Source organism: Haliotis rubra, unplaced genomic scaffold, assembly GCF_003918875.1.
Source record: "Haliotis rubra isolate DU_JTF1 unplaced genomic scaffold, ASM391887v1 Scf200, whole genome shotgun sequence".
Classification (NCBI taxonomy): domain Eukaryota; kingdom Metazoa; phylum Mollusca; class Gastropoda; order Lepetellida; family Haliotidae; genus Haliotis; species Haliotis rubra.
Genome location: NW_025766004.1, coordinates 1359998 through 1378298, shown reverse-complemented (window position 1 = coordinate 1378298; position 18301 = coordinate 1359998). Strand labels below are relative to the sequence as shown.

Below are 18301 nucleotides of genomic sequence, written 5' to 3'. Positions count from 1 at the left end.
AAGGAGAATCATGTTAGTAATCATAGCTATAGGCATCAATCCTTCAACAATATTCTGGTCCCGGGGTAGCCTAGTGGTTAAAGCATTGGCTCGTCCCGCCGAAGACCCGGGTTCGAATCCCCACATGGGTACAATGTGTGAAGCCCATTTCTGGTGTCCCCCGCCATGATGTTGCTGGAATATTGCTAAAAGCGGCGTAAAACCAACTCAGTCAGTCATTCAACAATATTCAGCTCCTTCAACAAAATATCAACATTTTCGTCGTGTACAGGACCGTCAGTTGTAAGTCAGTCCGAGGACCTGTATTCATCTTGATCACTAAAATTCACAAAAGTCATGAATCTCTGCCCATGTTAATGACATTGCCTGGCTATCAGTTAAGGAGCCTGAACATGGAAGTCTTGGAACATGATCAAGTGGAACTATTGATCTTGGTCCACAGGTCAATGATATTGGGATGACTTGGAGGGCATTTAATTTGATCGCTGCACTGATAGGCCGCTAGTTAGCTGCATTAAAGTTCATATATACTGTGTCAAAATGACATTTATTTCACAGGGTCATTTACAATTGTCTACTTCTGCCTAATTGAACTAATTAGGACACAAGGATGCTTTCAATCAACCAGTTCAGTGAAAAGGTCTCATCTTTTAACTAACGTCCATAGTTAATGTACTCTATAGGAATGTGGTCCTAGCTATTTACCTTGGACATGCAACTGTGCTGCTCATGTCAAGTTTGATAAGCTTAAAAGCTTAGGGAAACAGTGCAGATTTACTGGGACAAACCATTCTGGTGAAGGGGTCGGGGATTTTATTGAAACATATACATTGTTCCAGAAAATGCTTGATAAACGTTTTTACATTGATGCTAGATATTTTATAAAGATTTTGACTATAGATATGTTCAGAAAAAGTATCCTGTATTATTTTCTGTTGCTGAGAAAATTTTTAGCCTCCATACAAAATTTCAGACCCCCGACCTCCCCTCCCCAAAGAATGACCAATGGTCATTGATTAATACCTGTGTAGAGTTATGATGTGCCCTTCAGTAATATATATTTCATCTTAAAGATGAATCAAATATACTGATTAAATACAGTGTGTTTGAATAGTAATGCCAGGTGGTTAATCATGAACTTTCCATGATATTTCTTTCTATGTCTACAAAATAAATCATATTGAATCTACAATCCCTGCCTAGGTTGTTGGTTAGAGTGAAGGATAGCGACAATAAATCACCTCCAGCTGATGACTTGCCACAGAACCAGCCTTTCCTTTGTTACCTCTTATTTACAATCTTGGACTTGCCGCAGAAAGTATCATGGGATCACTGTCTCGTTGACAACTTACTACGCAAGTATTTTCAGTTTGGTAACCAGATCCAGCTTCCCTGGCAGTCATTCAGGGAGTGAAGACATATTACTTTTAAGAGAAGACTCTAAAGATCCGTTCTAAATTAAAGGCAAATTGTTTTTAAGAGAGGTAGTAAAAAAACGATCCCAGCAAAGCGAGAGAGAGTTCAGGGAGATGTTTACCTCACTGAGAGGAGAGTTATGGTTGTATCGTCTTAATGCTAAGCCTTGACTAATACTTGATCCTTTCGGAGAGTTTAGTCAAGCAGCCAGGGACAGCTAATGGTTTGTGCCTTGGATAATGAGAGGAAGGTCCAGCCGACAACACGTTACTAGGGACAGAGGACGTGTGCTACGAGTATTGACTTGCTATGACCGTCTCGCATATCGCTGAATGCAGTGCCTTATCACTCTTTAACACTGTCAGGAGTTTTCATACTGCTGTGATGCTTCAGCATGGTTTGACCATTGACGCCAACAGTTTGGTAACTCCAAGAATCAGTGCATGAAGTGTGTGGATTATTGTGTGGTATTCTGATTACTGTGGAATGAGGGATGCTAGGATGGATGCAGTTGGGTGAAGGAAGCTGGAGATTGTGTTTTGATATGCTGTGTCTTAGATTCACCTGTTTGTGTGGCTGAGAAATGTCTGTGGCTATGGGATCCGAGGAGAAGCACAAAATGAAGAGGGTCAGAAAGGTGAGACAAATAGTCAATAGATAACCCTTTTTACTTTTATACTAAATAATAATATTTTATCTATTTCTGATAGTCAGAAATACCAAGCAATTTTATTGGTTGATACTTTTTACTGATTATATGTCATCTTTGTCAATACGTTGCTTTGATTCGCAACTCTGACAACTAATTTCATTGGCATATATTGTTCTGAATTTCCTTTTGAAAACATATTTTGTTGCATAATCCTTTTCATAATTTGATGATTTAGTCACTGAAATGCTCAAACTTCCTATATGTATGCAAGCTATCAATCTCACAATACCTTAATTCTGTACTCTTAGATTTAAATTACCGGTAGTGCTTAAAGTAATTTGAATTTTTGTAAATATTGTAGTCTGTGTATACAGTACCTGGTGAAATTTTCTTAGGATTTGGCATTACATGTTAGATGATTTAGCTCATGAATGGGATACTGTTGTACTTGTTTTATACAAGATATTGTTATAAAACATGTATGCTCCAAATTAGCAGTTTTCAAATAAATTTTAAAATTTTAACCAGGACTGATGTAATGCAAAAATACTGATTCTTTGAAAAACTTGACCATTTAAGAACATTGTTTCTGTAATAAAAATCTCTGATAGAATGTACTTTACTGGTGCCAGTGTTTTGTGTATGTTTGATACTATGACCAGTTCGTTATAGAAAGTATAGTATAATGTCTCTCAAAATGACATAAATCAGAATATCATGTTGTTTAATGTATATATGCAAGTTTACCCCTTTAGATAATTAGAAATAATAAATAAATGAAAAAATAGTGGTTATCTGGTCTTATTTTACCACAATTGTGACCCAAACTTGAGGATGGTTTCTTCATCGCATATATTTCTATATACATGTACCAGGACAATTATACAATTTGTGCAAACCCTGTTCCCCTCCCCCTCCTCAAAAGGGCTTGTTGTAAGAGGCGACTAACGGGATAGGGTGGTCAGACTCGTTGGCTTGGTTTACACATGTCATCGGTTCCCAATTGTGCAGATCGATGCTCATGCTGTTGATCACTGGATTGTCTGGTCCAGCCTCGATTATTTACAGACCGCTGCCATATAGCTGGAATATTGCTGAGTGCGGGGTAAAACTAAACTCACTCATTCACTCTTCAAAAGGTGTATCCAACCTTGATATGTATAATTTCATTGTAAAACTATTATATATACTGACACCAAACTCCCCATTGTACTCTAGATCCTTTATTGAAGTTTCTTATTATTATGATCAAAACTAGATTTACTGGTTTTCCATCCATCCGGGACATTGGGCAGTGTACAGGAAGCCCTCCTTGTGACGAGTAGTAAATGAAAACTTCAAAGTAATGATAATTACCTCAAAATTCAGGAAATTATTTAGTAATTACCTGATGTGAATAAACTACGGTACTACTGAGTTAAAAACACCTCTACTTAACATTGGAAATTGGAATCATCATACCATCTGTGAGGTAATGCTGTTCTCCCTTCTTTCTGTATCCCAGGAGGAGTGTATCATTATCAGGGCCATAGATCCCTGCCATGCTGTTTGCCTCTTTCAGTGTTGTGTAGTTACACAAGATGATCCAAGAGTTATAACTGTTATCAGCGGTGAATGATGGAGTCATGTTCCAGATAACCATGTCAAATGTTTCTTTGAGAGGCATTTAGAAGCTGGGTCACTGACAAAGGATAACAATGGGTGAACAGCTTCTTAATTACAATGGGAGCGATGTTTCGTTGGTTCATCCGATGCTTGGTAAAAATATTAGTGGTGAGTGAGTTTAGTTTTATGATGCTTTTAGCAATACTCCAGCAATGTCACGACGGTGGACACCAGAAATGGGCTTCACACATTGTAACAATGTGGGGAATCATACCCAGGTCTTTGGTGTGACAAGCCAATGCTTTAACCACTGGGCTACCCTACTGTCCTGATAATGATGTTGGAACCTTCACCGAAACGTTGTTGCCATTGTAATAAACAAGCTGTTTATCCATATATTGTTATCATTTCTTCAATGTCAAATAATCTGATGTTTATCAGGAAAACACTAATCAGTCATATCAGTCACTACATTGATATAAGCATCAATTTTTGGGGATAGTGGATTAAACCCACTGCTTATTGTTACCATAATTCCCCACTTTACTGATACACTGACTTTAAATGTCAGTGTGTTAATACAATACACTGCTCATCTTCTTTTGTGACTCATTTAGCCTTGGGTCATGATAAAGTTAATTTTATAATTTACATGTTTATGTGTTATAGCTCAAGTCTGTATGAGCTGATTCAAATCATGATTTTTATTTTATTTTATATTCAGAAAAAATCTGATATGGACTCACCCATGGTGTAAATATATTATCTCCCTGTTATGCTGTAATCCAAGACATAAAGGAACTATTGATCTCTCAATGGTATCTTGACCACAGAACCTGAGGAGACATGCTGACTTTTCATGTTTGTATTTCTGGCGACACCTCAGGTGCTGCTACAGATCTTAGCTCTGGGGACAGACCTTGGTCAGTGCTGCTCTTATCTGAGCGTGCACAAATACTCCGTGTAATGAGATTCTATATCAGCCTTCAACTCGCACAGATCTTTGCTCTATACTGACCTTCATCTCATATGGATCTCTGACCCATATAGATCTCTGACCCATATGGATCTTCAACATACACAGACATGCAACTCATACAGATATTCAACCCTCACAGACCTTCAACTCATGCAGACCTTCAATCCACACTGACATTCAATCCATAGAGACCTTCGACCCATACAACCATTCAACTAACACAGACATTCAACCCTCACAGACCTTCAACAGGCATTCATGCCCACACCTTCAATCCACACTTTTCAATTCTAATCCACAGAGACCCTCACAGACCCATACAGATTCTTCAACTCAGACATTCAACTCAAACATACCTTCAACCCACACAGACATTCAACACAGACTTCAAACCCATACAGACCTTCAGATCTTTAACCCACACAGACATTCAACTCATACAGACATTCAACCCACACAGACCTTCAACTCATGCAGACCTTCAATCCACACTGACATTCAATCCATAGAGACCTCCGACCCATACAACCATTCAACTAACACAGACATTCAACCCACACAGACATTGAAACCATACAGACATTCAACTCAAACATACCTTCAACCCACACAGACATTCAACTCATACAGACATTCAACCCATACAGACATTCAACCGACACAGACATTCAACTAACACAGACCTTTAACCCATACAGACCTTCAACCAACAGACTCAAACAGATCTTTAACCCACAGACCTTCAACCGACACAGACATTCAACTCAACACAGACATTCAACCCACACAGACATTCAACCAACACAGACATTCAACTCAAACAGACCTTCAACCCACACAGACATTCAACCAACACAGACATTCAACTCAACAGACCTTCAACCTTCAACCAACACAGACATTCACAGACACATTCAACTCATACAGACATTCAACCCATACAGACTTTCAACCAACACAGACATTGACAGACATAATTGAAACTGTTCATCAAGTCTACCACACGTTAGTCTGAATTGTTTTAATCATTTCTTCATGCTTTCAGTAAACAGATTCCCTGTCTTGTGTTTAAAAAAAATGTAAAAAATAATTTCAGTGACTACACTAAGTCCATCTTGTGGCAGGATTTGTAAAACTGTGTTAATGTCATATGTTACTAAATGCCCCCAAAATTAAAACATCATTTTTCTCTAATTAGGTGAAAGCAACTGAATAAACTGACTGTCCAGATGAATCTTACCATGTTGTTTCATAGCAACCACTGATGGCATGAAAGGAGGCAATGCTTTCATAGAAATATTTCTACACCTACACAGTTTCTGACCCGATTCCACACAAACATTAAAATAACATTCTTCTGAAGTTATGCCAGAATGTTAACGAGACATGTTTCCAACCCAACCTCAGTTTATAGATTACACTTAAGATTAAATTAGAAACATTCTGTTATCAGTAATTACATTTGCAATGTAGTGTAATGACTCAAGACATACCAGTACATCTAAATTAGAATACATGATGTAGGTTAATGGTGAAGACTCATTGACTGATACATCGCAGCAACTCAACCTGCTTTAAGGGACTGTGTCGGTGGTCCAGTGGATAAATCACATGCTATGAGAGTGAAGGTTTGATTCCCTGGCTGCATTAAACCCAAACATATTAAAGATTTTGTTACTTGACTGCTACAAGATAACCTTTGCAAAAAGGATTTTTTGTTGAAAAAGTCATTTCGTAACAAGGCTTAAAAATATATCACAAAAAGAAAATATTTATTAAGGTACAGAGTCCATTATATTTGCTAATGAGCAACAAATTATGATAAATATAAAATTAAATCAAACCAGAAGCTGTGTTGTAATCAGTTCCTCCAACTTATTTAAAAATAATTCTGTGCCAATCAAATGTTTTAAATCTTTTAAACTTTCAAATTCGACATTCGTCAGAATGACATATGGAGAGGGAATGATATTGAGCTGAAGCAAGCCTGACTACACTAAGAACACTGACACACACAGTGACGTGGTGGAGTCAGGATTCTGTCATCCCCAACATGGATGTCTTTTGTTGACGTTTTTACCTCACTGAACGTGTCTCATGTGCGTTAACTTCATTAATCTCACTCCTTTAAGAACTCCTGCGTTTACAGAGAATAGCTGTTGTAGAAGTCCTGATTTACTGGTTACATCCCTCTATGGAACTAAGAAGATTATGAAGCTTTATGGTGCTTAATGCCCTTAAGAACATAATGAAAGCAAATCCAGTCATACAATTTAATCTGAACAGATTATGGTCGCAACTTTAACATATCTTTATATTACCATATTTTGTATTGTTTCCTCAGGCGATGGTATGACCTTAAGAACATAATGAAAAGACATCCAATTATACAATTGTAATCTTGATAGATTATGATCTTTATTTATATCTTTATATTATCAGATTTTTTATTGTTTCCTCAAAGTTTAAGGAATATGGAATCTTTGATAGTCGTAGTGTAGGGAGATACGTGTGTAAATGTTAATCTTTATTCTACAACCTTGAGGATTCTAACAAGGTTACCTTGACATTCATTCCTGGTATATCTTGAACATTATTTTTTGAATAGTAAGTGACCCCTTTCTACAGTCACTGCTTTTCTTCGGTACTAAAAATTGGCTTATCTACAGTCATATACGGTAGTTTTTTTCTAGCATTAAATGAAACTGCATGATTGTTTTAGTTAGCTTCATGAGTTTTAGATCTCCTCATTATGGCTGTGGAGCTGCTTATAATAATGTTTCTTGATGGCATTCCATGACTGACAAGATGCCTTTGCAGTGCTTTATGCCATGCTTCACAGTACATGTACTTCAGAAGATACCCTTGCAATACTTTATGACATGACCTTGTAGTGCTTCAGGAGAGACAATTGCAGTGCTTCATGTGCTTCATGTAAAAATGTCTTTTCAGTGCTTCATGTGAGATCCTTGCAGTTTTCAGTTGCTTTCTCTTGCAATGATGTGAGATCCTTGCAGTGCTTCATGTACTGCTCTTTTCAGTGCTTCACAAAATGTCTTAGCAGTGCTTCAAGTGATGTCCTTGCAGTGCTTCATGTAATGCTCCTTTCAGTGCTTCACAAAACGACCAAGCAGTGCTTCATGTGAGATCCTTGCAGTTTTTAATGTAATGCACTTTTCAGTGCTTCACAAAATGTCTTAGCAGTGCTTCACATGATGTCCTTGCAGTGCTTCATGTAATGCTCTTTTCAGTGCTTCACAAAATGTCTTAGCAGTGCTTCACATGATGTCCTTGCAGTGCTTCATGTAATGCTCTTTTCAGTGCTTCACAAAATGTCTTAGCAGTGCTTCATGTGATGTCCTTGCAGTTTTTCATTTTAGATTCTCTTGCAATGCTTTATGTGAGATCCTTGCAATGCTTCATGTAATGCTCTTTTCAGTGCTTCACAAAATGTCTTAGCAGTGCTTCAAGTGATGTCCTTGCAGTTTTTCATTTGGGATTCTCTTGCAATGCTTCATGTGAGATCCTTGCAGTGCTTCATGTGAGATCAGTCCTGATTATCTACTTAAACAGATCCCATTGGGCATAAATAGCAAAATAGCCATATAAATTGTATGAATCAGTTACTGAAAACCAGTGATGACACAAGGTCATCCAGACTTGAATGTTTACCTGTGTCCAGTAGCACAAAGCCATCTCAGCACTACAATTACCGTAACCCTATGTTAAAGAATGGGACTTACGATTGCCTTAGCACTAAGATCGCTTTGTGGAATGAGGCCCTGGACTGGGGAATCTGTCAAATAGCTGAAAATATTGCTGAGCATGGTGTAAATATATATGGGAATACACACAAATAGGCTGAATTATTGTGAGTTCAAGAATTTATTTTATCATTCATAAAGTATGGGACTTGTGATCACCTTATCACTAAGATCAATTGTGGAATGGCGCTCTGGATAGGCCTGACTGACTGACTGACTGAGTTTGGTTTTATGCTGCTTTCAGCAATATTCCAGCAACATCAAGGCGGGGGACACCAGAAATGGGCTTCACACATTGTGCCCATGTGGGGATTCGAACCCGGGTCTTCGGCGTGACGAGCCAACGCTTTAACCATTAGGCTACCCCACCAAATAGCTGATATATGACTGATCATGGTGTAAAAATGTCTGGGAACACACACAAATAGGCTGCCTGCCTTATTGTGAATTTTATAATTAATTTTATCAATTATTAAGTATGGGACCTACGATCACCTTATCATTATGATCGTTTGTAGAACGAGGCCCTGTACCGGGAACTCTGTCAAACAGTTGAGTTATTGCTGAGAAAGATCTCAAAAACTCAGCAAACACCCACAAATAGGCTGCTGTCATACAATGAAATGTTTGTTGAGTGGCTGCAGCTTCTGCTCAAGACAAGACACAAACATCAACATCAACATCAACATCAACAATCAGTTTGCCTAATTCTGAAAGGATTACACTAAACAGCACACTGTCTGACAGATGAAACACTGAGATACTGCTCATCACTAATGTCATTGTTCCAAATCTACTGATCAAGGAATCGTAAAATATTTTCTGGACGCACAGCTTAGTATATCATGCTGTCATGAGAACTAATTAAGACAGAGCATGCTGTCTGCTCATGCCGATCTTTGCTCTAACAATGACTTTGACGTAGACCGCTGATGCTGTGATTCAACATTGTATTATCAAATACTAATGAGAACATATCTCCACGTTCATCCTCACTGATGAGATTCTGTTGGCAGAAAGACAATCCTATCCACAAAATGATCGCATGACAGTCTAGATTTGGGGAAAGTTTACTTATCCCAAACTATGGCGAAATTGCGAAGGTAATTGCCTATCTGTATGCCCGGATAGTGCTAGCTGCCACTGGGAAATCCCATTCTATGATCCTCTATCAGCGGTGCCGGAGAAATCGGTCAGTCAGAATACACATTGCCAGGCAGGATGCTTAAGAGATTTGCAGAAAAATAAACTTTGCTTAAATTTAAGATGATGCCTTTCTAGTTATGAGCTCAAATGTGCTATTCAGTTAGTGCATGCATTGAAGGTAAATGATCAAAAGACTTTGATCACCCACAGCGTGTAATAAATACTTCCTTTTATACTGTTGTTTCCTGCTCATTGTTTATGCAGTTCTTTAAGAGGCTAGTGCCAATTGGCTCATTGTTGAAAGAAGTGCATAATTGTTGTAACAAGATACAGTATAGTTATTTAGTACCTTGTTGAAGCTGGTAATTGCTGGAGTGGTTTAGTTTTCATGATATTTTTTTACTCAGGAGTAACTGATATTGTGGAGTGGGTATTATGTTAGTTCTTTGCATTTTTTACAAGTTTTCTTCACTCTTTAATCAGAGCATAAATCTTGTACTGGCAGTTTAAGTAGAGTAGCAAGTTTTACAGCTTGTTTTACCACAGGCTTTCCACCCACATTAAGCTGTCCCACCATGATGTAACCTGAAGATATATAACCATGACAGTCATGATCAAACACACTGATATAACCAAGATATAACCATGGTATAAATCACCAAGATATAACCATGGTATAAATCACCAAGATATAACCATGGTATAAATCACCAAGATATATCCTTGATGAAACAAACCTGTGAAGATCCGGGTTAGAATTGGTCTTCAGCAACCCATGCTTGTCGTAAAAGGCGACTTATAAGTGGGATCGTAGACACGTCATGCATCCCAATTGTATAGATCTATGATTCTATTAGCTTTAAGCTGATCACTGGATTGTCTGGTCCAGAGTTTAAAATTTACAGACCTCCACCCTGTAGCTGGAATATTGCTGAGTGAGGCATCAAACAAACCAACAACCTCCTTGTCTGGTCCAGACTTGATAATTTACAGACCGCCACCATATAACAAGAATGTTGCTGAGTGCGGCGTTAAACAACAAACCAACAACCTTCTTGCCTAGTAGCTTAGAGCTTATCACTGGATTGTCTAGTCCAGACTCGATTATGTACAGACGTCTGCCATATAGCTAGAATATTGCTGAGCACAGTGTTAAACAATAAACCAACCAACTGGATAAAATATTATGATTTATATGTGACTATGATATAACGATTATGGTATAACCTTCATACATCCATAATTTAATCAGGATATATCAAGAAAGAACCATGTTAAAACCATGACATAACCAATTATATATTAGCCATGATATAACCATGATATGACCATGATGCAACCATGACAACTGTCCCAAATGTAATAATGGAAGTTGCAGTGGCTGAGTCCAGCTCAACCTAACAAAAGGATGGCTGACTTGGTGTGCTTGGAGTCAACTTTGTGTGCATTTGTCTTTCAGGTGCCTGATTCTGAAAGTGTGTGTATATGAATCCCAGATGGGACTCAACCTAACAAAAGTAATAGAATCAGTACTTTACTTAGAAAGTGTTATCCCAAATGTAACATATATTACATGACATCCAAGATGAAACATTCAACCAATGATGCCTGTGTCATATATGCCTGTGTCATATAATAATGTGTAACAAAGTGGATCTGTTTGGTGGTCCAAGTATTGGTGGTTAATGCATGCCATTACATCCAAACAGCTTAGCTTGATGCTCATGATGTCAATCACTTGAATGTCTGGTCCACACTTGATTATCTATAGAACGTCATCATATAGCTGGAATATTGCTGAGTGAAGCATTAAAAAAAGCAGAGTGGCTTAACATGAAAACTGTTGCTAAGTTTGATGAGAACGGTATTGTTCCTCTCCAGCCATGGCCAATTCTAAAGTAACTGATGGAAATGTATTTTATTAAGTTTATTCAATAAAACGTATTTTGATTATTCATTTGCCAATACTGAATTTACATTTTGAACAGTTCTACAAGATGTGTATAGGAATCGGCTATCTGTATTCTAATATATTTTCTATTCACTTGGACTTCAAGTAAAGAATAAGTCTGCAAGAACTTGGTGGAATACAAGAGTTTCGCAAAGTGAACATTTAACTGTAATGATTATTCCATTCTTCCTTTGGTTAAATGCCAGAGATGTGGTCTGGCACCATGGGACATTAGTCTTTGAAGCCTTAGTGGCACCCACCCCTCTGTATTCATGGGATCTCAGTAACCTTTCCTGTATGGGATCATATCGGTGACACGGAGGCGGTGCCGACCACTGGCTGGTGGCCCACACAGGCGCCATTCTCATCCAGCAGCCCTTGGCTTTGACATTTAATGGTCACTGATAATTAGCAGAGACAGTGTGACAGATCAAGTGGGTAACAGCATGGTGGGCTCAGCTTCTAATAATATCATAAAATTATGGAATATGGATATATACTAATTAAGATGTTGTATGTACAAATACTGTACATGTACACATGTGTAAATGAGCATACAGGGACGTGATTGGTGGTCAGTTTGTAATGTTATTGATCAGATTATTGATTATTGTAATGCGAATTAATTTCACTATACTCCTAGTATTGATCACGTCCTTTAATGAGTTTCAAGTTTTATGGAAAAGTGAGTGAGTGAGTAAGGTTTTACGCAACTTTAGCAATATTCCAGCAATATCACAGCAGGGGACAACAGAAATGGGCTTCACACATTGTACTCATGTGGGGAATTGAAACCCGGGTCTTTGGCTTGACAAGGGGACTCATTAACCATTAGGCTACCCCACTGCCCTTTTATGGAAGATGTTGAGGACATGTCCATATATGATTCATCAGTGACCAGAATTATGTCATATGCAATTCCTATTTTGATATGTACCTTATGATCCTGTTGCTGGGGGCATAGGGTAGCCTAGTGGTTAAAGCATTTGCACATCACCCCAAAGACCAAGGTTTGATTCCCACATGGGTACAATATGTGAAGCCCATTTTCTGGTGTCTCCCACCTTGATATTGCTGGAATATTGCTAAAAGCAGTGAAAGTTAAACTCACTCACTCACTCCTGTATCAGGTGAGTCATCGACTTGCTTTGGTAAATGGCTGCTAGTGAGGTGTCACTTGTGTGACAGAATATACTCACCCTTTCCCGAACACCTGGTGTTATCAGTATTTAACCAAATATGATAACAATTCATAAACACCTAAGAATCATTAGAACTGACTCTATATATAGATATTTCTTTGAAATATTGTAGAAATTCATTTAGATTAACCAATGGGATTGATTATGTAGTCAGACTCACTGGTAGTATTGATGCATATAACCTGAGATCTTGGTTGTGTCATATTTCAGTATTCTCTATGAGAGGACTGTCTAACTGACCATGTTCATTAACAGAACTTGCTCAACAAGTAACAAAATAACAAAAATCTTTCAAAGTAATTCACTCATAGAACCCTCCCTACCAACCCTGAACCCGACCTTGACTCACTCAGTCCTCACAAGACTCCCTCAGACTCACTCACACACTCACTATGTCACTACTCACTCACTGACACTCACTTACTCGTACTCACTCACTCCACTCACTCACTCACTACTCACACACCCACACACACTCACTCACTCACTCACTCACTCACTCACTCACTCACTCACTCACTCACTCACTCACTCACTCACTCACTCACTCACTCACTCACTCACTCACTCACTCACTCACTCACTCACTCACTCACTCACTCACTCACTCGTCCACACAGTTAAGCTTCAAGTCGGTGTCGCTGCAGCGCCTCATGGAAGATAATGTTATAATGGATGAGTATAATTACTTTCCTAACAGTACACTCTATCATGTGTCCAGAGTCAATGACAGGTCATTGGACTGTTTTTTGTCTCCCTTCAGGAGAGTTCCGACTGTTTCTTACTTAACAGACTTTGTGGAAGGTGGCCATCACATATATATTGCGAGATAGTTCAGGTTGTTTTTTCGCAATCAAAGCACTCAAGTTTGAAATGCCAAACTATATTAACAGTTAGAATGTGAAAACATCCAAATGGTCTCTGAACGGCACATGAAAGCTGTTTTTCAACTTGATATAAATGTCATGGATGAAATGTTTGGAAAGTGAGAGAGCCAGGGTGTTAGTGTAATAGTTGATGATTTCACTTATATGAACAGTTGGTTTTTAGTTTGATTCGCTTGGACTGACTTTTGAGCAATGGTTTTCCAGCAATATCCAGCAATATCAATGGGACACCAGAAATGGGCTTAACACATTGTGCCCATGTGGGGAATCGAACCCGGGTCTTCAGCGTGACGAGCCAACGCTTAAACCACTAGGCTACCCCACCGCCCCTTGGATAGTGAGAGAGACCGGGAGTTAGTGTAAATGGATAGCTTGATGGTTTCATGTATATGAACAGTTGGTTTCACAGTTTGATTAGTTGCTTGTAAGCCACCATCAGCAGGTTGAATGATTAGACAATAATGATTAACTTAAGATTCAAATATAATCTTCTAATAAGATAGAAATATTTTTCTTGTCACTTATTATTTGATGATTATTTATGAAGACAAATTTATTTCCAAGCATTCTGGACCAAATGAGCTTATTTCATGGCAGTCTGGCCATGGGCAGTTTGTCATGAACATGTTTCTGTGAAACTGCTTGATCTGAGATATTGCATCATGTTGCAAACACTCTAATGATTCTGTTGTAGATTCTGTCAAAATTATGTTTCTTTAAATTATAACAGTTGTGCCAGAAACGTTTCAGGGTACCTTTTGAAAATTGTGTTGTAACTTTATTTTCAGTATATTTAAGTCTTAGGCTATGGACTTGTATAATGTAACATTACCAGACCAGACATTTTACTAGACTCTGGCTTTGAACTAGTCCCTTGATGTTTTTATATAAATTCAGCCATTTGGGACCACTTTGAAACTGAAACTGAATGAAAATTAAAAAAGAAGTTTGGAAATCAATGTCTTGAAACTCTTTGTAATCATATTCCTGGTAATTCGCTATATTGGTAAGTAGATATTTCAGTTGAAGTGTGTGTATGTGTATCAATATGTATACACACGCACATATAATGGTTGCTTGTAATTGATTGGATCTGAAACATCATGTGTAAGGATCAACAGAGTACAAAAACTCACAGTCCAAAATCTTTAAGCATTTTCTAAATCTAAAAAACAATTATCTGTGTGATAGAAGCATGATATATTGATACATCCCTGTATAGTAAAGTCAAGAAGATGGAAAGTGAAAGACCATCAATTGTGTCCAGCATTTATAAAAAAAAAAAAACGTAAAAGAACATAGTGTTTTTAAAAGACTGGAGTGATGATATTTCAGCATACATCCTTCCAACTGTGGATGCTCGATTTGTCTAGCATGGATAAGTAGATATTCACAATATTGTTTCTTTCTCTACATTTATTACAGCATGTTTTCCCAGGATATAAAACCCATATTGTTCGATATTTCTGTCGGAACAATCATTATAAGGAATAAATAGATTTTTTTGTATTATTATATGTTATAGTTATCATTATAGTTATTAGATAGAGTTTCAAATTTCAGATGAGATCGTAATATAACTGTTAACCTTCTAGCAAGTCACTGTGACATCACAGATTGTACTCTCCCCAGGGGGTTGAGAATAAAAATTGAGTGCATGCTGATCAATTGACCTGGTAATGATGTACCACTGAGCATGCGTAAGGGTCTCGATTGAGTACACTGTTATGTAGGCTCATTTTTAACTACACGTTAGATATCACCCCTCGCAGTAATGTATCCCGTGGTATATCCAGTGATATATATGCAATATATTGTGTTTATCCCCGGGGAGGTTACAGGTGAAAAGATACATACCATCTGTAGAACACATCACCTTATCTGACTCATGTTTTCTTGGCTCTGTTGCTTCCTATCTCTACAGTGCAATTTCTGCTTAGCTTGAAATCGTTTTTCTATGGGATGCTTCCGTTTGGTTTTAACGACACCTAGAGCGAGTGTCAGGTATGTTTCATCTTATGTCATGGTGTTCGGTCTGAAGAGTGTAGACCTTAGGCGGTTTTTTACAAAATATCTGTAAACCAGGTGACTTGAAAAAACACCTTGAAAGTTTTGAGATATATTTTAGTTGTGTTCTGAATCTAATGATGCATGAACTGTCCCTGGTTGTGAGGCCATTAATATAGATGCTGGTTCAATAGAAACTGATGATGTTCTTCAGGTGAAAGTTTTATGAGATATGAAGTATATAATTCATTTGATTGATGGGCCAAATTGCAGCCATTTTGAAGGGATCCTTTTAATCTAGTTAATCCATGTATGAGTAATCCATACACCTGTCATGAGTAAATGTGTATGGTTGTCCCACCCACCATTATAACATATGCTTACTCACTCACTCACTCACTCACTCACTCACTCACTCACTCACTCACTCACTCACTCATTCATTCATTCACCAGCAAACTCACCCATTTATTCACCTGCAAACTCACCCACTCATTCACCTGCAAACTCACCCACTCATTCACCAGCAAACTCACCCTATCATTCACCTGCAAACTCAACCACTCATTCACCTGCAAACTCACCCACTCATTCACCTGCAAACTCACCCACCTGCAAACTCACCCTATCATTCACCAGCAAACTCACCCATGCATTCACCTGCAAACTCACACACTCATTCACCTGCAAACTGACCCACTCATTCACCTGCAAACTCACCCACTTACTCACCAGCAAATTCACCCACCAATGCATACACATTGTGCCTGTAAACTGTGTTCCAATGTACCAAGTTTGAAAATGGTGATTCACAAAGGTAACCACAAACATTCTGACTACAAACAAACTAGACAGATCAAATTGATACAGTAAACAACTCATTACCTCTGACAGCATAAAACACCCATGTAACTTCATCGATTCTTTATAAAACCGAGATGTGCATTCAGTATTTTGGTGTTCCTTGTGTACGATGAAGGATAGCACTACATATGAATTCATGCACTTTACCATAAACAGTTGGAAACAAGCAAGTGTATTCAGCCTGTGTGAGCTGTGTCAGGAAGTACGAGACATCGCAGAGGAACCTACTCCAGTGTTACTGTGACCTCCTTCACTCCTCTGTCCTCCCTGCTATCAACATTTCCTGCATGTTGTATGGTTATCCTACTCTTACCGTAGCCACTCAGTTGTAAGTTTGAACTTAAGGAGTAGGGCTGCGCAATATAACCGGTTCAGGCATGAAAACGATACGTATTGCGATACGCTGATCGAAAACCGATATTTTAACATGCATTCGGAAATTTTCGTAACACTCGGAAATCTTCGGATATTTCCGTTTCTAAATTATTCCTTTCCTTGTTTCATTTGTGCCAAACATTATTTTACATTTTTATTTTGTCATGATTAAAAGTTTTTATTAAAGCCTAATCAAGCATAGTGATTTTGTTGTGTTTTTGCTTTATTAATCAAGCATTAACTCGATTATAAGTAGTTTTTTGTTAAAAAAACTTTCTTGCAATATATTGCAATACATATCGCAATATATGCTTACGCATCGCAATATATCCCAATCTGAAAATTCTCTGCAATACCCATCCCTATTAAGTAGTAAGCTAAGGTTTGTATACCTCAAAGCATCCACCTGCAACAGGAGTCAGTATTATTTATCATATTGTGTGTATCTTTAAGTACTCATTTGGTGCTTTTGTAAAGATTTAAAGTGATCAGGTCTTATCTTGGGGTGTGTGTTGGGTATTATGCCGCTTTTAGCAGCTGATTGTCTGGTTCAGAGTTGAAAATTTACAGACCATCGCCCTGTAGCTGGAATATTGCTGAGTGAGGCGTCAAACAAACCAACAACCTCCTTGCTTTGTAGCTAAATAGAGCTGATCACTGGATTGTCTGGTCCAGACTTGATGATTTACAGACCACCACCATAATTATAGCTAGAATGTTGCTGAGGGCGGCGTTAAACAATAAACCAACAACAACCTTCTTGAATAGTAGCTTAGAGCTGATCACTGGATTGTCTGGTCCAGACTCGATTATTTACAGACCGCCGCCATATACAGTCAAATCCCGATGAGTTGAATGCCGGTGTCTCGAATATTATGCATAACTCAAAGTACCTGTCGGTCCCGACCATTCCCTGTTATAGTTGTCATCATTTGATTTCTGGTTACATGAATTCGTCTCATAAATACACACGATGACTCGAGAAGAAAATTTGGTCCCATGAGATTCAAACAACAGCAATATTGTATACATAAGCCGAAGTCAGTCAATGAGAAGTTGATTGGTGTAGCAAACTGATCCAATTAACAAACCAGCGCTGCTCACACCTTTCCGCCTTTGACGGGTGAGTTCAAAAGGCAGATTAGTGATTTTACGGAAATCACTGTCTGTGCTAATCAGGCTGGAACTGATAAGGTGCCCCTATTAGTGATAGGAAATCATTAGATAAACACATGCTTAGGCGGAGGAATTAGGACTGGATCATCTTTTTTTCTACCCTCATAGACATACCTATGTCTCGAATACATCGATAAGTCGAATTTATTACTTGGTCCCCAGAGATTCGACTCATCGGGATTTGACTGTAGCTGGAATATTGCTGCGTGTGGCATTAGACAACAAACAAAGTAGCTTAGAATATCAGTACAAATAAAACTAAAACTGATTCCCACAA

The 18301-nt window shown here is 38.2% G+C and overlaps 1 protein-coding gene across 1 annotated transcript in view; it reads left to right on the top strand.

Moving 5' to 3' along the window:
• The first annotated feature begins 1550 nt into the window (after positions 1-1550).
• LOC124275656 (guanine nucleotide-binding protein G(t) subunit alpha-2-like) overlaps positions 1551-18301 on the top strand; it is a 48722-nt gene continuing 31971 nt past the window's right edge. The window contains 1 exon segment of the mRNA XM_046711280.1: positions 1551-2053. Coding sequence (XP_046567236.1) covers positions 2000-2053 — 54 coding nt within the window. The 5' untranslated portion in view covers positions 1551-1999.